This window comes from Oncorhynchus mykiss, chromosome 9 (genome assembly GCF_057628025.1).
Source record: "Oncorhynchus mykiss isolate SJ-2025 chromosome 9, ASM5762802v1, whole genome shotgun sequence".
Classification (NCBI taxonomy): domain Eukaryota; kingdom Metazoa; phylum Chordata; class Actinopteri; order Salmoniformes; family Salmonidae; genus Oncorhynchus; species Oncorhynchus mykiss.
In genome coordinates this window covers 83,671,110-83,695,425 of record NC_143030.1, presented here as the reverse complement: position 1 = coordinate 83,695,425, position 24,316 = coordinate 83,671,110, and the positions used below count along the sequence as shown (strand labels likewise).

Genomic DNA, 24,316 nt, shown 5'->3' with positions numbered 1-24,316 from the left:
TTTTGTATGAGTGGGTTAGGGTTAGTGGCTAGGGGGTTTTTAGGTATTATATACTTAGTGTGTCCTTTTTCCCACCTGCTAGGGGGGGATATTGTTTTGTATGAGTGGGTTAGGGTTAGGGTTAGTGGCTAGGGGGGTTTCTAGGTATTATATACTTAGTGTGTCCTTTTTCCCACCTGCTAGGGGGGATATTGTTTTGTATGAGTGGGTTAGGGTTAGTGACTAGGGGGGTTTCTAGGTATTATATACTTAGTGTGTCCTTTTTCCCACCTGCTAGGGGGGATATTGTTTTGTATGAGTGGGTTAGGGTTAGTGGCTAGGGGGGTTTCTAGGTATTATATACTTAGTGTGTCCTTTTTCCCACCTGCTAGGGGGGGATATTGTTTTGTATGAGTGGGTTAGGGTTAGGGTTAGTGGCTAGGGGGGTTTCTAGGTATTATATACTTAGTGTGTCCTTTTTCCCACCTGCTAGGGGGGATATTGTTTTGTATGAGTGGGTTAGGGTTAGTGGCTAGGGGGGTTTCTAGGTATTATATACTTAGTGTGTCCTTTTTCCCACATGCTAGGGGGGATATTGTTTTGTATGAGTGCCTATGAGCGCTACGCATTTCACGATCGTTATATCTTTGTTGTTTTTGAAGTTTCACTTTCATTAAAATGTGGAACTCTACTCACACTGCGCCTTGGTCCAATTATTCATACGACAGTCGTGAAAGAATATTCCCCCAAGTCAGGACCAAGCAGCGTTCCCAGGAGGTGCAGGAGAGTTGGTCATGGGAAGAGGGAAGAGGGAAGAGGTCATGGGAAGAGATACTAGGTGGATGTGAGACCCTTCCTTGGCGATAGTCGCCGAGGAGTAAGGATTTGCCAGTTCTTGCTGTGAGATGTTACCCCACTCTTCCACCAAGGCACCTGCAAGTTCCTGGACATTTCCGGGGGGAATGGCCCTAGCCCTCACCCTCCGATCCAACAGGGCCCCAGACATTTCTACGGGGAATGGCCCTAGCCCTCAGCCTCCGATCCAACAGGTCCCAGACATGCTCAATGGGATCGAGATCCGGGCTCTTCGCTGGCCATGGCAGAACACTGACATTCCCGTCTTGCAGGAAATCACGCACAGAACGAGCAGTATGGCTGGTGGCATTGTCATGCTGGAGGGTCATGTCAGGATGAGCCTGCAGGAAGGGTACCACATGAGGGAGGAGGATGTCATTGGATTGCCTGCAATGACAACAAGCTCAGTCCGTTGATGCTGTGACACACCGCCCCAGACCTTGACGGACCCTCCACCTCCATATCGATCACCTCCATACTGAGTGCAGGCCTCGGGGTAATGCTCATTCCTTCGACGATAAACGCGAATCCGACCATCATCCCTGGTGAGACAAAACCGCGACTCGTCAGTGAAGAGCACTTTTTGCCAGTCCTGTCTGGTCCAGCGACGGTGGGTTTGTGCCCATAGGCGACGTTGTTGCCGGTGATGTCTGGTGAGAACCTGCCTTACAACAGGCCTACAAGCCCTCAGTCTAGCCTCTCTCAGCTTATTACGGACAATCTGAGCACTGATGGAGGGATTGTGCGTTCCTGGTGTAACTCGGGCAGTTGTTGTTGCCATCCTGTACCTGTCCCGCAGGTGTGATGTACGGATGTACCGATCCTGTGCAGGTGTTGTTACACGTGGTCTGCCGCTGCGAGGACGATCAGCTGTCCGTCCTGTCTCCCTGTAGCGCTGTCTTAGGCGTCTCACAGTACGGACATTGCAATGTATTGCCCTGGCCACATCTGCAGTCATCTGCACGAAGATGAGCAGAGACCCTGGGCATCTTTCTTTTGGTGTTTTTCAGAGTCAGTAGAAAAGCCTCTTTAGTGTCCTAAGTTTTCATAACTGTGACCTTAATTGCCTACCGTCTGTAAGCTGTTAGTGTCTTAACGACCGTTCCACAGGTGCATATTAATTCATTGTTTCTGGTTCATTGAACAAGCATGGGAAACAGTGTTTAAACCATATTTTGTCTATACAGTGTTACAGTGTAATGATGTGCAAATAGTTAAAGTACAAAAGGGATAATAAATAAACATAAATGTGGGTTGTATTTACAATGGTGTTTGTTCTTCACTGGTTGCCCTTTTCTTGTGGCAACAGGTCACAAATATTGCTTCTGTGATGGCACACTGTGGAATTTCACCCAGTAGATATGGGAGTTTATCAAAATTTGATTTGTTTTCGAATTCTTTGTGGATCTGTGTAATCTGAGGGAAATATGTCTCTCTAATATGGTCATACATTGGGCAGGAGGTTAGGAAGTGCAGCTCAGTTTCCACCTAATTTTGTGGGCAGTGAGCACATAGCCTTTCTTCTCTTGAGAGCCATGTCTGCTTACGGCGGCCTTTCTCAAAAGCAAGGCTATGCTCACTGAATCTGTACATAGTCAAAGCTTTCCATAAGTTTGGGTCAGTCACAGTGGTCAGGTATTCTGCCACTGTGTACTCTCTGTTTAGGGCCAAATAGCATTCTAGTTTGCTCTGTTTTTTGGTAAATTTGTCAAGTAATTATCTTTTTGTTTTCTCATGATTTGGTTGGGTCTAATTGTGCTGCTGTCCTGGGGCTCTGTTGGGTGTGTTTGTGTTTGTGAACAGAGCCCCAGGACCAGCTTGCTTAGGGGACTCTTCTCCAGGTTCATCTCTCTGTAGGTGATGGCTTTGTTATGGAAGGTTCGGGAATCGCTTCCTTTTAGGTGGTTGTAGAATTTAATGGCTCTTTTCTGGATTTTGATAATTAGTGGGTATCGGTCTAATTCCGCTCTGCATGCATTATTTGGTGTTTTACGTTGTACACAGAGGATATATTTGCATAATTCTGCATGCAGAGTATTCCCATATGTTCCTTTTGAGTAATGCCCTTCTTGCCTTGTCTCTCAGATCGTTCACAGCTTTGTGGAAGTTACCTGTGGGGCTGATGTTTAGGCCGAGGTATGTATCGTTTTTTGTGTGCTCTAGGGCAACAGTGTCTAGATGGAATTTGTGTTTGTGGTCCTGGTGACTGGACTTTTTTCGGTCTCCGCTCCTCTCAACACACTGTACCCACCTGTACCCACCTGGGGTGGCAAGTAGCCTAGTGGTTAGAGCGTTGGATTAGTAACCGAAAGGTTGCAAGATTGAATCCCCGAGCTGACAAGGTAAAAATCTGTAGTTCTGCCCCTGAACAAGGCAGTTAACCCACTGTTTCCCAGTAGGCCGTCATTGTAAATAAGAATTTGTTCTTAACTGACTTGCCCTAGTTAAATTAAATAAAAATCCATGCCAGTATTCCAGAACCTGCTCCTCACACAGCTTTAGGGGTTGTTTTCTAGCACCAGCCTCAGTACAAGAACTAAATACACACACACACACGCACACACCTTAAGCCAACATACTGGATCAAAGGAACAACCCTCTCCGTCTCCACTCCCTATCTAAGCAACGGTAGTCTGAAAAACACAAAGACAAGAAGTTACCTGACACTCTCTCTCTCTCTGTCTCTCTCACTCTCTCTCTCTCTCTCACACACACACACACACACACACACACACACACACACACACACACATCTGAGTTTGCTCTGCCAGGCTACCTGGGGCTAGTACTCAGGAAGCGGGAGGCAGCACTTGAAGGAGCACTCAGGTATATCTAACAGAAGTCTGTAGTACTAGGTCAATCAAATGTATTTATAAAGCCCTTCTTACATCAGCTGATGTCTCAAAGTGCTGTACAGAAACCCAGCCTAAAACTCCAAACAGCAAGCAATGCAGGTGTAGAAGCATGGGGGCTAGGAAAAACTCCCTAGAAAGACAGCAACCTAGGAAGAAACCTAGAGAGAAACCAGTCTATGTGGGGTGGCCAGTCCTCTTCTGGCTGTGCCGGGTGGAGATTATAACAGAACAAGGCCAAGATGTTCAAATGTTCATAGATGACCAGCATGGTCCAATAATAATAATCACAGTGGTTGTCGGAGGGTGCAGCAAGTCAGCACCTCAGGAGTAAATGTCAGTTGGCTTTTCATAGCCGATCATTGAGAGTCTCTCTACCGCTCCTGCTGTCTCTAGAGAGTTGAAAACAGCAGGTCTGGGAGAGGTAGCACGTCCGGTGAACCGGTCAGGGTTCCATAGCCGCAGGCAGAACAGTTGAAACTGGAGCAGCAGCACGGCCAGGTGGACTAGGGACAGCAAGGAGTCATCATGTCAGGTAGGTCCTAGGGCTCAGGTCTTCCGAGAGAAGAGAAAGAAAGAGAGAGAATTAGACAGAGCATACTTAAATTCCCACAGGACACCGGATAAGACAGGAGATATACCCCCATCTCACCCACCTCTCACCTCCTCTCACCCCCTCTCACCCCCATCTCACCCACCTTTCACCCCCTCTCACCCCATCTCACCCACCTCTCACCCACCTCTCACCCACATCTCACCCACCTCTCACCTCCTCTCACCCCCTCTCACCCACCTCTCACCTCCTCTCACCCCCATCTCACCCACCTCTCACCCCCATCTCACCCCCTCTCACCCACCTCTCACCTCCTCTCACGCCCTCTCACCCACCTCTCACCCCCTCTCACCCCCATCTCACCCACATCTCACCCACCTCTCACCTCCTCTCACCCCCATCTCAACCACCTCTCACCCCCTCTCACCCCCATCTCACCCCCCTCTCACCTCCTCTCACCCCCTCTCACCCCCATCTCACCCACCTCTCACCTCCTCTCACCCCCTCTCACCCACCTTTCACCCCCTCTCACCCCATCTCACCCACCTCTCACCCACATCTCACCCACCTCTCACCTCCTCTCACCCCCTCTCACCCACCTCTCACCCCCTCTCACCCCCATCTCACCCACCTCTCACCCCCTCTCACCTCCTCTCACCCCCATCTCACCCACCTCTCACCTCCTCTCACCCCCTCTCACCCACCTCTCACCTCCTCTCACCCCCATCTTACCCACCTCTCACCTCCTCTCACCCCCTCTCACCCACCTCTCACCCCCTCTCACCCCCATCTCACCCACCTCTCACCCCCTCTCACCCCCATCTCACCCACCTCTCACCTCCTCTCACCCCATCTCACCCACCTCTCACCCCCTCTCAACCCCATCTCACCCACCTCTCACCCACCACTTCTCTCTTCCCCTCCTCTCCACTCCTCTCTCTTCCCCTCCTCCCCCCTCCTCTCTCTTCCCCTCCTCCCCCCTCCTCTCTCTTCCCCTCCTCCCCACTCCTCTCTCTTCCCCTCCTCTCCACTCCTCTCTCTTCCCCTCCTCTCCTCTCCACTCCTCTCTCTCCTCCCCACTCCTCTCTCTTCCCCTCCTCTCCACTCCTCTCTCTTCCCCTCCTCTCCACTCCTCTCTCTTCCCCTCCTCTCCTCTCCACTCCTCTCTCTCCTCCCCACTCCTCTCTCTTCCCCTCCTCTCCACTCCTCTCTCTTCCCCTCCTCCCCACTCCTCTCTCTTCCCCTCCTCCCCACTCCTCTATCTTCCCCTCCTCCCCACTCCTCTCTCTTCCCCTCCTCCCCACTCCTCTCTCTTCCCCTCCTCTCCACTCCTCTCTCTTCCCCTCCTCCCCACTCCTCTATCTTCCCCTCCTCTCCATTCTTCTCTCTTCCTCTCCTCCCCACTCTTCTCTTCCCCTCCTCTCCACTCCTCTCTCTTCCCCTCCTCTCCACTCCTCTCTCTTCCCCTCCTCCCCACTCCTCTCTCTTCCCCTCCTCTCCACTCCTCTCTTTTCCCCTCCTCCCCACTCTTCTCTCTTCCCCTCCTCTCCACTCCTCTCTCTTCCCCTCCTCCCCCTCTCCTCTCTCTTCCCCTCCTCCCCCCTCCTCCCCCCTCCTCTCTCTTCCCCTCCTCTCCACTGCTCTCTGTTCCACTCTTCGTCCTATTTTCTCCCTCCCAGACTCAAAGAAAAAGGGATCTAGGGCCCTCCCCTCATCTGAAATGTTCCAGCCCAGGTCCAAAACTTTGAGCCAATCAGCACAGCACATTCAGAGCTGATGAACTCACTATACAATAGGTACATGTTTCAAAAGAGAGAGAGAGAGAGAGAGAGAGAGAGAGGTGAGAGGCAGATTGATACAGAAGAAGAGATAGAGCAGAGGGAGAAGGCAACCAAGAGATGTGTTATGCAAACTATGGGACCTAACTGCTGACTGGTATACCAACTGGAGAGAGAGAGACTGACAAGCCTGGAGAGACTGACAGAGAGACTGACAAGACTGGAGAGACTGACAGAAAGAGAGAGAGACTGACAAGACTGGAGAGACTGACAAGACTGGAGAGACTGACAGAAAGAGAGAGATACTGACAAGACTGGAGAGACTGACAGAGAGACTGACAAGACTGGAGAGACTGACAGAAAGAGAGAGAGACTGACAAGACTGGAGAGACTGACAAGACTGGAGAGACTGACAGAAAGAGAGAGAGAGAGAGAGAGAGAGAGAGGGAGAGAGAGAGAGAAAGGGGAGAAAATAATAAATGATCAGTCTGTGAGAGACGGACAGAAAGAGAGATGCTGTGTGTGTTGATGGTGCTGTGCTGGTCGTGGGGTGTGTTGGGGTACGGGCGCGGGGGGCAGAAGGACTCATCGGGGGCAGGACTGTGCCCTTCTCCGTGTCAGTGTGAGGAGGATGGTATCTTTGTTCTGGCGGACTGTTCTGAACTGGGACTATCAGCTGTACCTGACAACCTCAGCCACCTAACTACTTACCTGTAAGTACACTACAATATGTATCTATATTTAACCTACCCCTACCTCCTCTACCCTACCCCCTCTACCCTACCCCCTCTACCCCCTCTACCCTACCCCCTCTACCCTACCCCCTACCCCCTCTACCCTACCCCCTCTCCCCTACCTCCTCTACCCTACCTCCTCTACCCTACCCCCTCTACCCTACCCCCTCTACCCTACACCCTACCTCCTCTACCCTACCCCCTCTACCCTACCTCCTCTACCCTACCCCCTCTACCCTACACCCTACGTCCTCTACCCTACCCCTTCTACCCTACCCCTCAGCCACCTAACTATTTACCTGTAAGTACACTACAATATGTATCTATATTTAACCTACCCCTACCTCCTCTACCCTACCCCCTCTACCCTACCCCCTCTACCCTACACCCTACCCCCTCTACCCTACCCCCTCTACCCTCTACCCTACCCCCTCTACCCTACCCCCTCTACCCTACCCCCTCTACCCTACCCCCTCTACCCTCTACGCTACCCCCTCTACCTACCCCCTCTACCCTCTACCCTACCCCCTCTACCCTACCCCCTCTACCCTCTACCCTACCCCCTCTACCCTACCCCCTCTACCCTCTACCCTACCCCCTCTACCCTCTACCCTACCTCCTCTACCCTACCCCATCTACCCTACCCCCTCTACCTCCTCTACCCTACCCCCTCTACCCTACCCCCTACCCCCTCTACCCTACCCCCTCTCCCCTACCTCCTCTACCCTACCTCCTCTACCCTACCCACTCTACCCTACCCCCTCTACCCCCTCTACCCTACCCCCTCTACCCTACCCCTCAGCAGCCTAACTACTTACCTGTAAGTACACTACAGTATGTAACTATATTTAACCTACCCCTACCTCTTCTACCCTACCCACTCTACCCTACCTCCTCTACCCTACTCACTCTACCCTACCCCCTCTACCCTACCCCCTCTACCCTCTACCCTACCCCCTCTACCCTACCCCCTCTACCCTACCCCCTCTACCCTACACCCTACCTCCTCTACCCTACCCCCTCTACCCTACCCCTCAGCCACCTAACTACTTACCTGTAAGTACACTGCAATATGTACTGTATCTATATTTAACCTACCCCTACCCCCTCTACCCTACCCCCTCTACCCTACACCCTACCCCCTCTACCCTACCTCCTCTACCCTACCTCCTCTACCCTACCCCCTCTACCTCCTTTACCCTACCCCCTCTACCCTACCCCCTCTACCCCCTCTACCCTACCCCCTCTCCCCTACCTCCTCTACCCTACCTCCTCTACCCTACCCCCTCTACCCTACCCCCTCTACCCTACACCCTACCTCCTCTACCCTACCCCCTCTACCCTCTACCCTACCCCCTCTACCCTACCCCCTCTACCCTACCCCCTCTACCCTCTACCCTACCCCCTCTACCCTACCCTACCCCCTCTACCCTACCCACTCTACCCTACCCACTCTACCCTACACCCTACACCCTCTACCCTACCCCCTACCCCCTCTACCCTACCCTACCTCCTCTACCCTACCCCCTACCCCCTACCCCCTCTACCCTACCCCTACCTCCTCTACCCTACCCCCTCTACCCTACCCACTCTCCCCTACCTCCTCTACCCTACCCCCTCTACCCTACCCACTCTACCCTACCCACTCTACCCTACCCCTACCTCCTCTACCCTACCCCCTCTACCCTACATCCTACCTCTTCTACCCTACCCCCTCTACCCTACCCCTACCTCCTCTACCCTACCCCCTCTACCCCCCTACCCCTCTCCCCTACCCCCTATTCTATATTTACCCTACCCCTACCTCCTCTCCCCTACCCCCTACCCCCTCTCCCCTACCCCCTATTCTATATTTACCCTATCCCTACCCCCTCTCCCCTACCCCCTACCCCCTCTACCCTACCCCCTATTCTATATTTACCCTACCCCTACCCCCTCTCCCCTACCCCCTACCCCCTCTACCCTACCCCCTACCCCCTCTCCCCTACCCCCTACCCCCTCTCCCCTACCCCCTACCCCCTCTACCCTACCCCCTACCCCCTCTCCCCTACCCCCTACCCCCTTTCCCCTACCCCCTACCTCCTCTCCCCTACCCCCTACCCCCTCTCCCCTACCCCCTATTCTATATTTACCCTACCCCTACCCCCTCTCCCCTACCCCCTACCCCCTCTACCCTACCCCCTATTCTATATTTACCCTACCCCTACCCCCTCTCCCCTACCCCCTACCCCCTCTACCCTACCCCCTCTCCCCTACCCCCTACCCCCTCTACCCCCTCTACCCTACCCCCTCTCCCCTACCCCCTACCCCCTCTCCCCTACCCCCTACCCCCTCTACCCCCTCTACCCTACCCCCTCTCCCCTACCCCCTACCCCCTCTCCCCTACCCCCTACCCCCTCTACCCTACAGTATGTATCTATATTTACCTATCTGGATACAGACTGCAGGACATCAGGTGACCTCTAGAGGGGCCGTCATACAGACTGCAGGACATCAGGTGACCTCTAGAGGGGCCGTCATACAGACTACAGGACATCAGGTGACCTCTAGAGGGAATCACAGTTGGACAGACTGCAGGACATCAGGTGACCTCTAGAGGCGCTGTCATACAGACTGCAGGACATCAGGTGACCTCTAGAGGCGCTGTCATACAGACTGCAGGACATCAGGTGACCTCTAGAGGGAATCACAGGTGGACAGACTGCAGGACATCAGGTGACCTCTAGAGGGGCCGTTATACAGACTGCAGGACATCAGGTGACCTCTAGAGGGGCCGTCATACAGACTGCAGGACATCAGGTGACCTCTAGAGGGGCCGTCATACAGACTGCAGGACATCAGGTGACCTCTAGAGGCGCTGTCATACAGACTGCAGGACATCAGGTGACCTCTAGAGGGGCCGTCATACAGACTGCAGGACATCAGGTGACCTCTAGAGGGGCCGTTATACAGACTGCAGGACATCAGGTGACCTCTAGAGGGAATCACAGGTGGACAGACTGCAGGACATCAGGTGACCTCTAGAGGGAATCACAGGTGGACAGACTGCAGGACATCAGGTGACCTCTAGAGGGGCCGTTATACAGACTGCAGGACATCAGGTGACCTCTAGAGGGGCCATCATACAGACTGCTGGACATCAGGTGACCTCTAGAGGGAATCACAGGTGGACAGACTGCAGGACATCAGGTGACCTCTAGAGGGGCCGTTATACAGACTACAGGACATCAGGTGACCTCTAGAGGGGCCGTCATACAGACTGCAGGACATCAGGTGACCTCTAGAGGGGCCGTCATACAGACTACAGGACATCAGGTGACCTCTAGAGGGGCCGTCATACAGACTACAGGACATCAGGTGACCTCTAGAGGGGCCGTCATACAGACTACAGGACATCACGTGACCTCTAGAGGGGCCGTCATACAGACTACAGGACATCAGGTGACCTCTAGAGGGGCCGTCATACAGACTGCAGGACATCAGGTGACCTCTAGAGGGGCCGTCATACAGACTACAGGACATCAGGTGACCTCTAGAGGCGCTGTCATACAGACTGCAGGACATCAGGTGACCTCTAGATGGGCCGTTATACAGACTACAGGACATCAGGTGACCTCTAGAGGGGCCGTCATACAGACTACAGGACATCAGGTGACCTCTAGAGGGGCCGTTATACAGACTGCAGGACATCAGGTGACCTCTAGAGGGGCCGTTATACAGACTACAGGTGACCTGATGTCCTGCAGATGTCCTGTCCTGTCCTGCAGTCCTGGACAGACTGCAGGACATTCTAACATCAAACGGAGGCTGCTGTATTCGTACTGACCCATCCAAGTGTTTCTAAACACAGCGCTACAGGACACACAGGCTCAAATGTCCTGCCATCTTTCTCTGTGTCTCTCCATAGTAACACCTCACGAATCAGAAGAACAGACTGTTTTCAGAGTTCCTACAATATATTTCTCTATGATTTATGAAGAGAATTGTTACTTTAAGCAACTAGAAGGGTGTGTGTGTGTGAGGTGGTGTGTGTCATCAAATAACATTTATTTATGAAGGATTTTTATATCAGCAGCCCCAAACAATAAGCAACGCAGATGTAGAAGCACAGTGGCAAGGAAGACAAGAACTTAGGAAGAAGAGGAGCTCGTCTCGGGGGGGGGGGGGGCGGCCAGTCCCTTTCAGGCTTTGTAAGCGGAGATTACATCTTTTATCTAACTGTTATTTAACCAGGCAAGTCAGTTAAGAACAAATTCTTATTTACAATGACGGCCTAGGAACAGTGGGTTAACTGGTCTAGGAACAGTGGGTTAACTGGTCTAGGAACAGAGGGTTAACTGCCTTGTTCAGGGGCAGAACGACAGATTTGTACCTTGTCAGCTCAGGGATATGAACTTGCAACCTTTCGGTTACTCTAACCACTAGGCTACCCTGCCGCCCTGATGATCAGAGTACATTAAGGCCAGATCCAGTGGAGGCAGCTGAGAGGAGGACAGCTCATAACGGTATCAACCACCCTTTGATGTGCATGATATCATTTCAGTGAAATATTCCATCCATTATGACAAGCCGTCCTCCCCTCAGCAGCCTCCACCGGCCAGATCGTTCTCCAAGATGTTCAAACGTTCATAGATGACCAGCAGGGTCAAATAACAATAATAATCACAGTGGTTGTAGAGGGTGCAAAGGTCAGCACCTCAGGAGGAAATATCATTCAGAGTTAGAGACAGCAGGTGCGGTAGAGAGAGACAGTCGAAAACAGCAGGTCCGGGACAAGGAAGCACGTCTGGTGAACAGGTCAGGGTTCCATAGCCTCAGCAGCGTGACCAGATGGACTGGGGACAGCCAGGAGTCATCAGGCCAGGTAGAGAGAGGTAGAGAGAGGTAGAGAGAGGTAGAGAGAGAGAGAGAGGTAGAGAGAGGTAGAGAGAGGTAGAGAGAGGTAGAGAGAGTTAGAGAGAGGTAGAGAGATGTAGAGAGAGGTAGAGAGATGTAGAGAGAGGTAGAGAGAGAGAGAGAGACTGTTTATTTATTGTTTATTTCACTTTTGTATATTATCTACCTCACTTGCTTTGGTAATGTTAACACGTTTCCCATGTCAATAACGCCCCTTGAATTGAATTGAGAGAGACAGAGAGGCAGAGAGACACCTGATAAGACATGAGAAATACTCCAGATATAACAGACTAACCCCAGCCTCCAGGCACATAGACTATTGTAGCATAGATACTGGAGACTGAGACAGGAGGGATTGGGAGACACTGTGGCCCCGTCCGACGATACCCGCAAACAGGGCCAACCAGGCAGGATATAATCCCACCCACTTTGCCAAAGCACAGCCCCACACCACTAGAGGGATATCAACAGACCCCTAACTTACTACCCTGAGACAAGGCCGAGTATAGACCCCACACCACTAGAGGGATATCAACAGACCCCTAACTTACTACCCTGAGACAAGGCCGAGTATAGACCCCACACCACTAGAGGGATATCAACAGACCCCTAACTTACTACCCTGAGACAAGGCCGAGTATAGACCCCACACCACTAGAGGGATATCAACAGACCCCTAACTTACTACCCTGAGACAAGGCCGAGTATAGACCCCACACCACTAGAGGGATATCAACAGACCCCTAACTTACTACCCTGAGACAAGGCCGAGTATAGACTGCAAAAATCTCCTCCACTGCACGAGCCTGAGGGGGTGCAAAACTGGACAGGAAGATCGTGTGTGTGTGTATGTATATGTATGTGTGTGTGTGTGTGTGTGATGCTTTGAAAGACGCAGGCTTTGATACGAGATTAGAGAGAAGGAGCTGCCCAGGGGCTTGTGTGTGTTTTAAGAGAAAGCAAGCCTCTGGTAGGCAGTATGGAGAGGTGTTGTATGTACCTGCAGGTAACACCACCGTAATAAAACCGAGGCAGAGAGTGTAGCTCATATGATACCTGAGTATGAATCTGAGAGTTCTGCTGGTTTAAATTGAGCCAGAGCTTCTGAAAGTAGCTCACAGATACAATTTATTTACTTGGACGTTTTGGCTCGTGAAGGCCAATTTAATTTGGCACGTGCTTGGTAAACAACAGGACTAACAGTTACATGCTTGGTAAACAACAGGACTAACAGTGACATGCTTGGTAAACAACAGGACTAACAGTGACATGCTTGGTAAACAACAGGACTAACAGTGACATGCTTGGTAAACAACAGGACTAACAGTGACATGCTTGGTAAACAACAGGACTAACAGTGATGTGCTTGGTAAACAACAGGACTAACAGTGACATGCTTGGTAAACAACAGGACTAACAGTTACATGCTTGGTAAACAACAGGACTAACAGTGATGTGCTTGGTAAACAACAGGACTAACAGTGACATGCTTGGTAAACAACAGGACTAACAGTGACATGCTTGGTAAACAACAGGACTAATAGTGACATGCTTGGTAAACAACAGGACTAATAGTGACATGCTTGGTAAACAACAGGACTAACAGTGACATGCTTGGTAAACAACAGGACTAACAGTGACATGCTTGGTAAACAACAGGACTAATAGTGACATGCTTGGTAAACAACAGGACTAATAGTGATGTGCTTGGTAAACAACAACTGCTCGTACGGCCCAGTACATCACTGGAATGATATATAGCCTCCACATTGACTCTGTACCATAATACCCTGTATATAGCCTCCACATTGACTCTGTACCATAATACCCTGTATATAGCCTCCACATTGACTCTGTACGATAATACCCTGTATATAGCCTCCACATTGACTCTGTACGATAATACCCTGTATATAGCCTCCACATTGACTCTGTACCATAATACCCTGTATATAGCCTCCACATTGACTCTGTACCATAATACCCTGTATATAGCCTCCACATTGACTCTGTACCGTAATACCCTGTATATAGCCTCCACATTGACTCTGTACTGGTACCCCCTGTATATAGCCTCCACATTGACTCTGTACCACAATACCCTGTATATAGCCTCCACATTGACTCTGTACCGTAATACCCTGTATATAGCCTCCACATTGACTCTGTACCGTAACACCCTGTATATAGCCTCCACATTGACTCTGTACCGTAATACCCTGTATATAGCCTCCACATTGACTCTGGACCGGTACCCCCTGTATATAGCCTCCACATTGACTCTGTACCGTAACACCCTGTATATAGCCTCCACATTGACTCTGTACCATAATACCCTGTATATAGTCTCCACATTGACTCTGTACCGTAATACCCTGTATATAGCCTCCACATTGACTCTGTACCGTAATACCCTGTATATAGCCTCCACATTGACTCTGTACCGTAATACCCTGTATATAGCCTCCACATTGACTCTGTACCGTAATACCCTGTATATAGTCTCCACATTGTTATTTTACTGCTGCTCTTTATTGACTTATTACTTTTATTTCTTATCTGTATTTTTTAAAACTACATTGTTGGTTAGAGGCTCGTAAGTAAGCATTTCACTGTAAGGTCTACCTGTTGTATTCGGTGCTTGTGATTTGAGGTCAAGACCCTGGTGAGGACGACGAGCTTCCCCGAGATAGTTTCAGAAATGTTTTGCAATAATTCTTCCGGTTGGCTGGTCTCAGACCGTCCCTCAGGTGAAGATGCTGTATGTGGAGGTCCTGGGCAGGTGTGGTTACACGTGGTCTGCGGTCGTGAGGCCGGTTGGACATACTACCACGTTTCCAAAACGACTTTGTTTTAGAGAAACATTTAGTTATCTGGCAACAACGGGTGGACAGTCCTGCAGTCAGCATGCCAATTGCACACTCCTTTAAAACTTCTATGACATTGTGTTGTGTGACAAAACGGTGGCCTTTTATTGTTCCCAACACAAGGTGCACCTGTGTAAATGACCGTGCTGTTTAATCAGCTTCTTGTATATGCCACACCTGTCAGGTGGGTGGATGAAGGCACAGGAGAAATGCTCCCTGACAACACTTAACATGTTGCGTTTTATATTTCACTTCATGATTCGATAACAGGTAGTGTGTAAACTTGAACACTTGCCCAAGGCAGTTCATAGAATTGTCCATTAAAACAAACGTTTTTTAACAGTAGACAGTTCGTCCAGAGTCTTCCATGCAGAACTGCTTTAACTCAGCGACATTTGTGGATTTTCAAGCCTGAACTGCTCCTTTAAAGTCCTGACACAACATCTCAATTGGGATTAGGTCTGGACTTTGACTAGGCCATTCCAAAACTTTTGGATCATTGTATTGCTGCATGACCCAGCTGTGCTTCAGCTCACAGACGGATGGCCTGACATTCTCCTGTAGAATTATCTGATACAGAATTCATGGTTCCTTCTATTAAGGCAAGTCGTCCAGGTCCTGAGGCAGCAAAGCCTCCCCAAACCATCACACTACCACCACCATGCTGACCCCAAACCATCACACTACCACCACCATGCTGACCCCAAAACATCACACTACCACCACCATGCTGACCCCAAAACATCACACTACCACCACCATGCTGACCCCAAACCATCACACTACCACCACCATGCTGACCCCAAACCATCACACTACCACCACCATGCTGGACCCAAAACCATCACACTACCACCACCATGCTGGACCCTAAACCATCACACTACCACCACCATGCTGGACCTCAAACCATCACACTACCACCACCATGCTGACCCCAAACCCTCACACTACCAACACCACGCTGACCCCAAACCATCACACTACCACCACCATGCTGGACCCCAAATCATCACACTACCACCACCATGCTGGACCCCAAACCATCCCACTACCACCACCATGCTGGACCTCAAACCATCACACTACCACCACCATGCTGGACCCTAAACCATCACACTACCACCACCATGCTGGACCTCAAACCATCACACTACCACCACCATGCTGACCCCAAACCCTCACACTACCAACACCACGCTGACCCCAAACCATCACACTACCACCACCATGCTGGACCCCAAACCATCACACTACCACCACCATGCTGGACCCCAAACCATCACACTACCACCACCATGCTGACCCCAAATCATCACACTACCACCACCATGCTGGACCCCAAACCATCCCACTACCACCACCATGTTAACCCCAAACCATCACACTACCACCACCATGCTGACCCCAAACCATCACACTACCACCACCATGCTGGACCCCAAACCATCACACTACCACCACCATGCTGACTCCAAACCATCTCTACCACCACCATGCTGACCCCAAACCATCTCTACCACCACCATGCTGACCCCAAACCATCCCACTACCACCACCATGCTAACCCCAAACCATCACACTACCACCACCATGCTGACCCCAAACCATCACACTACCACCACCATGCTGGACCCCAAACCATCTCTACCACCACCATGCTGGACCCCAAACCATCACACTACCACCACCATGCTGGACCCCAAACCATCACACTACCACCACCATGCTGACCCCAAACCATCACACTACCACCACCATGCTGGACCCCAAACCATCACACTACCACCACCATGCTGACCCCAAACCATCACACTACCACCACCATGCTGACCATTGGTATGAGGATCTTACTGTGGAATGCAGTGTTTGGTTTTCGCCAGACGTAATGGGACTCATCTCGTCCAAATATTTGACTGAAGTTTGCCAAAAAGCACCTTTTCCCAAAAGCATGGTAGCTGTGTTACATGGAGGGTGGGGCAGCAGGGTAGCCTAGTGGTTAGAGAGAATCACCTGGACACATTCACTAACCTCTGGGCTACAGAGAGAGAGAGAGAGAGATGGTAGGTGTGTTACAGGGAGGGTGGGGCGGCAGGGTAGCCTAGTGGTTAGAGAGAATCACCTGGACACATTCACTAACCTCTGGGCTACAGAGAGAGAGAGAGAGAGAGAGATGGTAGGTGTGTTACAGGGAGGGTGGGGCAGCAGGATAACCTAGTGGTTAGAGAGAATCACCTGGACACATTCACTAACCTCTGGGCTACAGAGAGAGAGAGAGAGAGATGGTAGGTGTGTTACAGGGAGGGTGGGGCGGCAGGGTAGCCTAGTGGTTAGAGAGAATCACCTGGACACATTCTCTAACCTCTGGGCTACAGAGAGAGAGAGAGAGAGAGAGATGGTAGGTGTGTTACAGGGAGGGTGGGGCGGCAGGGTAGCCTAGTGGTTAGAGAGAATCACCTGGACACATTCACTAACCTCTGGGCTACAGAGAGAGAGAGGGAGAGATGGTAGGTGTGTTACAGGGAGGGTGGGGCGGCAGGGTAGCCTAGTGGTTAGAGAGAATCACCTGGACACATTCACTAACCTCTGGGCTACAGAGAGAGAGAGGGAGATGGTAGGTGTGTTACAGGGAATCATGGCTGCTGCCGTCTCTGGCTCTGAGTCAATATGTTGTTAATGATCAGACACACCTGTAATTAAAGACATGAGAGGGAGAGAAGAAAGAGCCAGAGAGATACATGTAATTACTAACTAAAATAAATGGAAGAGATAGTCCTGTAAAGAGAAAAAAAAACTTATACTCTTTCATCTCTTCGCTCTCCCTCTTTGGTGTTCTGCAGTCTCAGAAAAAAAGCCACTCCCTTGGGGCAATTCTCACAAAGCAACTTCCGCCCGGTAACAAGAGATATTTATGCTGGGGGGTAGACAAATAAATGGGGTGGAAGGTGTGTGTGTGTGTGTTATAAACGTTGTGTGTGTGTTATAAATGTTGTGTGTGTGTTATAAACATTGTGTGTGTTATAAATGTTGTGTATGTGTTATAAACAGTGTGTATGTGTTATAAATGTTGTGTGTGGTTTAAACATTGCTCAGGGGGCTATGTCTAGTAGAAGCAGGCACAATAACAACAACAACCACAGCATTTCCCCAGAGAGAGAGAGAGAATCCTGTATACAGTCATATCCTTTAGAGAGACTCCTGTATACAGTCATATCCTTTAGAGAGGAGAGTGACTCCTGTATACAGTCATATCCTTTAGAGAGAGACTCCTGTATACAGTCATATCCTTTAGAGAGGAGAGTGACTCCTGTATACAGTCATATCCTATAGAGAGAGACTCCTGTATACAGTCATATCCTTTAGAGAGAGACTCCTGTATACAGTCATATCCTTTAGAGAGAGACTCCTGTATACAGTCATATCCTTTAGAGAGAGACTCCTGTATACAGTCATATCCTTTAGAGAGGAGAGAGACTCCTGTATACAGTCATATCCTATAGAGAGAGACTCCTGTATACAGTCATATCCTTTAGAGAGAGACTCCTGTATACAGTCATATCCTTTAGAGAGAGACTCCTGTATACAGTCATATCCTTTAGAGAGGAGAGAGACTCCTGTATACAGTCATATCCTATAGAGAGAGACTCCTGTATACATTCATATCCTTTAGAGAGAGACTCCTGTATACAGCCATATCCTATAGAGAGAGACTCCTGTATACAGTCATATCCTTTAGAGAGAGACTCCTGTATACATTCATATCCTTTAGAGAGAGACTCCTGTATACAGCCATATCCTATAGAGAGAGACTCCTGTATACAGTCATATCCTTTAGAGAGAGACTCCTGTATACAGTCATATCCTTTAGAGAGAGACTCCTGTATACAGTCATATCCTTTAGAGAGAGACTCCTGTATACAGTCATATCCTTTAGAGAGAGACTCCTGTATACAGTCATATCCTTTAGAGAGTGACTCCTGTATACAGTGATATCCTATAGAGAGAGACTCCTGTATACAGTCATATCCTTTAGAGAGAGACTCCTGTATACAGCCATATCCTTTAGAGAGAGACTCCTGTATACAGCCATATCCTGTAGAGAGAGACTCCTGTATACAGCCATATCCTTTAGAGAGGAGAGAGACTCCTGTATACAGTCATATCCTTTAGAGAGAGACTCCTGTATACAGCCATATCCTATAGAGAGAGACTCCTGTATACAGTAATATCCTTTAGAGAGGAGGGTGACTCCTGTATACAGTCATATCCTTTAGAGAGGAGAGACACTCCTGTTTACAGTCATATCCTTTAGAGAGGAGAGAGACTCCTGTATACCGTCATATCCTTTAGAGAGAGACTCCTGTATACAGTAATATCCTTTAGAGAGGAGAGTGACTCCTGTATACAGTCATATCCTTTAGAGAGAGACTACTGTATACAGTCATATCCTTTAGAGAGAGACTCCTGTATACAGTCATATCCTTTAGAGAGAGACTCCTGTATACAGCCATATCCTATAGAGAGAGACTCCTGTATACAGCCATATCCTGTAGAGAGAGACTCCTGTATACAGCCATATCCTTTAGAGAGGAGAGAGACTCCTGTATACAGTCATATCCTTTAGAGAGAGACTCCTGTATACAGCCATATCCTATAGAGAGAGACTCCTGTATACAGTAATATCCTTTAGAGAGGAGGGTGACTCCTGTATACAGTCATATCCTTTAGAGAGGAGAGAGACTCCTGTATACAGTCATATCCTATAGAGAGAGACTCCTGTATACAGTCATATCCTTTAGAGAGAGACTCCTGTATACAGTCATATCCTTTAGAGAGAGACTCCTGTATACAGTCATATCCTTTAGAGAGGAGAGAGACTCCTGTATACAGTCATATCCTATAGAGAGAGACTCCTGTATACATTCATATCCTTTAGAGAGAGACTCCTGTATACAGCCATATCCTATAGAGAGAGACTCCTGTATACAGTCATATCCTTTAGAGAGAGACTCCTGTATACATTCATATCCTTTAGAGAGAGACTCCTGTATACAGCCATATCCTATAGAGAGAGACTCCTGTATACAGTCATATCCTTTAGAGAGAGACTCCTGTATACAGTCATATCCTTTAGAGAGAGACTCCTGTATACAGTCATATCCTTTAGAGAGAGACTCCTGTATACAGTCATATCCTTTAGAGAGAGACTCCTGTATACAGTCATATCCTTTAGAGAGTGACTCCTGTATACAGTGATATCCTATAGAGAGAGACTCCTGTATACAGTCATATCCTTTAGAGAGAGACTCCTGTATACAGCCATATCCTTTAGAGTGAGACTCCTGTATACAGCCATATCCTGTAGAGAGAGACTCCTGTATACAGCCATATCCTTTAGAGAGGAGAGAGACTCCTGTATACAGTCATATCCTTTAGAGAGAGACTCCTGTATACAGCCATATCCTATAGAGAGAGACTCCTGTATACAGTAATATCCTTTAGAGAGGAGGGTGACTCCTGTATACAGTCATATCCTTTAGAGAGGAGAGACACTCCTGTTTACAGTCATATCCTTTAGAGAGGAGAGAGACTCCTGTATACCGTCATATCCTTTAGAGAGAGACTCCTGTATACAGTAATATCCTTTAGAGAGGAGAGTGACTCCTGTATACAGTCATATCCTTTAGAGAGAGACTACTGTATACAGTCATATCCTTTAGAGAGAGACTCCTGTATACAGTCATATCCTTTAGAGAGAGACTCCTGTATACAGCCATATCCTATAGAGAGAGACTCCTGTATACAGCCATATCCTGTAGAGAGAGACTCCTGTATACAGCCATATCCTTTAGAGAGGAGAGAGACTCCTGTATACAGTCATATCCTTTAGAGAGAGACTCCTGTATACAGCCATATCCTATAGAGAGAGACTCCTGTATACAGTAATATCCTTTAGAGAGGAGGGTGACTCCTGTATACAGTCATATCCTTTAGAGAGGAGAGACACTCCTGTTTACAGTCATATCCTTTAGAGAGGAGAGAGACTCCTGTATACCGTCATATCCTTTAGAGAGAGACTCCTGTATACAGTAATATCCTTTAGAGAGGAGAGTGACTCCTGTATACAGTCATATCCTTTAGAGAGAGACTACTGTATACAGTCATATCCTTTAGAGAGAGACTCCTGTATACAGTCATATCCTTTAGAGAGAGACTCCTGTATACAGCCATATCCTATAGAGAGAGACTCCTGTATACAGCCATATCCTTTAGAGAGGAGAGAGACTCCTGTATACAGTCATATCCTTTAGAGAGAGACTCCTGTATACAGTCATATCCTTTAGAGAGGAGAGAGACTCCTGTATACCGTCATATCCTTTAGAGAGAGACTCCGGGATACAGTAATATCCTTTAGAGAGGAGAGTGACTCATGTATACAGTCATATCCTCTAACTCTCCCTTCATCTTTCCCATATTTCCCTCTTTCTCTCTCTCTAACTCTCCCTTCTGCTCTCTGTCAATTCCCTCTTTCTCTCTCTCTAACTCTCCCTTCATCTTTCCCATATTTCCCTCTTTCTCTCTCTCTAACTCTCCCTTCTGCTCTCTGTCATTTCCCTCTTTCTCTCTCTCTAACTCTCCCTTCATCTTTCCCATATTTCACTCTTTCTCTCTCTCTAACTCTCCCTTCTGCTCTCTGTCATTTCCCTCTCTTTCTCTCTCTCTAACTCCCCCTTCTGCTCTCTGTCATTTCCCTCTCTTTCTCTCTCTCTAACTCCCCCTTCTGCTCTCTGTCATTTCCCTCTCTCTCTCTCTAACTCTCCCTTCATCTTTCCCATATTTCCCTCTTTCTCTCTCTCTAACTCTCCCTTCCTCTATCCCTCATTTCCCTCTTTCTTTCTCTCTCTCTCTCTAACTCTCCCTTCCTCTCTCTTTCCTCAATTTCTCTCTCTCTAACCCCCCTTCCTCATTTCCCTCTCTTTCTCTAACCCCCCTTCCTCATTTCCCTCTCTTTCTCTCTCTCTAACTCTGCCTTCTTCTCACCCTTTCCATCTCTCTCTTTCTCTCTTCCATTCTTTTTAACTTCCTCTCCCTTCACCTCCCTTTCTCTACCCCTTCCTCTATCTTAGTGCTTTCACACAGGAATCACGGTATGTTGTCTGTAAAAACACGTTTCTTTCAAAGAGCCCTATTGTTACCTCAGTTTTGGCACCACTAGCCTTTTATATGGCTATTCCTTTTGCCGGGAAGGAGCAAGAGACATTCAACTTTGACCCTGTTGTCGTGACCGTTGTCATGGTATCCTGACAGCTGCATGTTCTTAATTCCTCTGTTTAAATTCAGATGTTCCACTGCTTTTGTGTTTTCACATTTCACTTCAACAGGAAGTTAGCAGCCTGCCGTAGCCTACTTGTAAATCATTTGTAAATAATTGCCGTGTATTTTCCTGTTATGATCAATAAATAGTTGGCTCCTCAAAACGTTGTTGGACGTGATCTATCGAGTGCTTTCTCCTCTTTCAAATTCCCCAACAATTATTTTCGCTGAAGACAGATAGCCTATTAGCGATTCGTAGTTTAAGTTAGTAACTTATTCATATTAACTCATCATTTATTTCCTAAATATAAGGCCCTTTAAACATTTGCTTTTCAAAGTCAAGAAGAAAAGATGAAGTGCCAGGCTAAATGCCAGTGTTCATTCCCCCAGGCTAAATGCCAGTGTTCATTCCCCCAGGCTAAATGCCAGTGTTCATTCCCCCAGGCTAAATGCCAGTGTTCATTCCCCCAGGCTAAATGCCAGTGTTCATTCCCCCAGGCTAAATGCCAGTGTTCATTCCCCCAGGCTAAATGCCAGTGTTCATTCCCCCAGGCTAAATGCCAGTGTTCATTCCCCCAGGCTAAATGCCAGTGTTCATTCCCCCAGGCTAAATGCCAGTGTTCATTCCCCCAGGCTAAATGCCAGTGTACATTCCCCCAGGCTAAATGCCAGTGTTCATTCCCCCAGGCTAAATGCCAGTGTTCATTCCCCCAGGCTAAATGCCAGTGTTCATTCCCCCAGGCTAAATGCCAGTGTTCATTCCCCCAGGCTAAATGCCAGTGTTCATTCCCCCAGGCTAAATGCCAGTGTTCATTCCCCCAGGCTAAATGCCAGTGTTCATTCCCCCAGGCTAAATGCCAGTGTTCATTCCCCCAGGCTAAATGCCAGTGTTCATTCCCCCAGGCTAAATGCCAGTGTTCATTCCCCCAGGCTAAATGCCAGTGTTCATTCCCCCAGGCTAAATGCCAGTGTTCATTCCCCCAGGCTAAATGCCAGTGTTCATTCCCCCAGGCTAAATGCCAGTGTTCATTCCCCCAGGCTAAATGCCAGTGTTCATTCCCCCAGGCTAAATGCCAGTGTTCATTCCCCCAGGCTAAATGCCAGTGTTCATTCCCCCAGGCTAAATGCCAGTGTTCATTCCCCCAGGCTAAATGCCAGTGTTCATTCCCCCAGGCTAAATGCCAGTGTTCATTCCCCCAGGCTAAATGCCAGTGTTCATTCATTACACCCTAGTAAAACTGACTATCCTACCGATCCTCGACTTCGGCGATGTCATCTAGGTCTCTATACCCTCCTATGTATAGGTCTCTATACCCTCCTACGTATCGGTCTCTGTAACCTCCAACGTATAGGTCTAATAGGTCTCTGTACCCTCCTACATATAGGTCAACTCAGCAAACTGGATGCAGTTTATCACAGTGCCATCCGTTTTGTCACTAAAGCACCTTATACCACCCACCACTGCGACTTGTATGCTCTAGTCGGCTGGCCCTCGCTACATATTCGTCGCCAGACCCACTGGCTCCAGGTCATCTACAAGTCCATGCTAGGTAAAGCTCCGCCTTATCTCAGTTCACTGGTCACGATGGCAACACCCATCCGTAGCAGGCGCCATTAACACGGGGGGGGGGGTTGGCGGGACTTTAAAACACACCAATCAGGACTGGGTCGGTTGGTAGAAACAGAAGTAATGGCTTTGTTGCCGGCAACACCTTTTAAAAGGATAAAAAGAAAATGAGACAAAAAGTTGTCGGAATAACATCTTGGTACGAAACGTATGTCTCTCTCCCTCTGATTCTGCCTTCTTCTCCTACTTTCCCTCTCTCTCTGTCTCCCCTCAATTCCTCTTCCTTCTCGCTCTTTCTTTCTCCCTCTTTTGTGGCTGTGTCCTCTCCGTGTCTCAGCCAGGTGAATGCCTCGTCTCTCTCTCTCTTTGTGCTAAAGAAAAGGAAGAGAGGAAGAGAGAAAGAGAGAGTGAGTTCAGAAACAAAGGAGCGATGCCTCGCCCAGGATGTCTGGAGTGTGTGAGAGAAAGAGAAGAGAAAAAGCTAAACATTTTCTTTAGAGGAAGAAGGAGGGGAGGATGGCTTTGTGTCCTCCTTCCTGTGGCATTGTGTGTGTGTGTGTGTGTGTGTGTGTGTGTGTGTGTGTGTGTGTGTGTGTGTCCTTTCAGACACCATAGAAGGTAAACACATAGGCTTCTCTTTGACTGCCTTGTCATTGTAGTGGAAATATCTTATTTCATCAGAGACTCAGAGATAGAGCATCAGTCTGTCCTGTTATTTATATAGAGCATCAGTCTGTCCTGTTATTTATATAGAGCATCAGTCTGTCCTGTTATTTATATAGAGCATCAGTCTGTCCTGTTATCTATATAGAGCATCAGTCTGTCCTGTTATTTATATAGAGCATCAGTCTGTCCTGTTATTTATATAGAGCAGTAGTCTGTCCTGTTATTTATATAGAACATCAGTCTGTCCTGTTATTT

General features: G+C 48.7%; 1 protein-coding gene across 1 annotated transcript in view; it reads left to right on the top strand.

Annotated features, from left to right (window-relative positions):
- Window positions 1-6,049: 6,049 nt before the first annotated feature.
- lgr6 (leucine-rich repeat containing G protein-coupled receptor 6) overlaps window positions 6,050-24,316 on the top strand; it is a 92,751-nt gene continuing 74,484 nt past the window's right edge. The window contains exon 1 of the mRNA XM_090185777.1: window positions 6,050-6,730. Within this exon, the coding sequence (XP_090041903.1) occupies window positions 6,531-6,730 (200 nt within the window). The 5' untranslated portion in view covers window positions 6,050-6,530. The remainder of the gene's footprint in view (window positions 6,731-24,316) is intronic.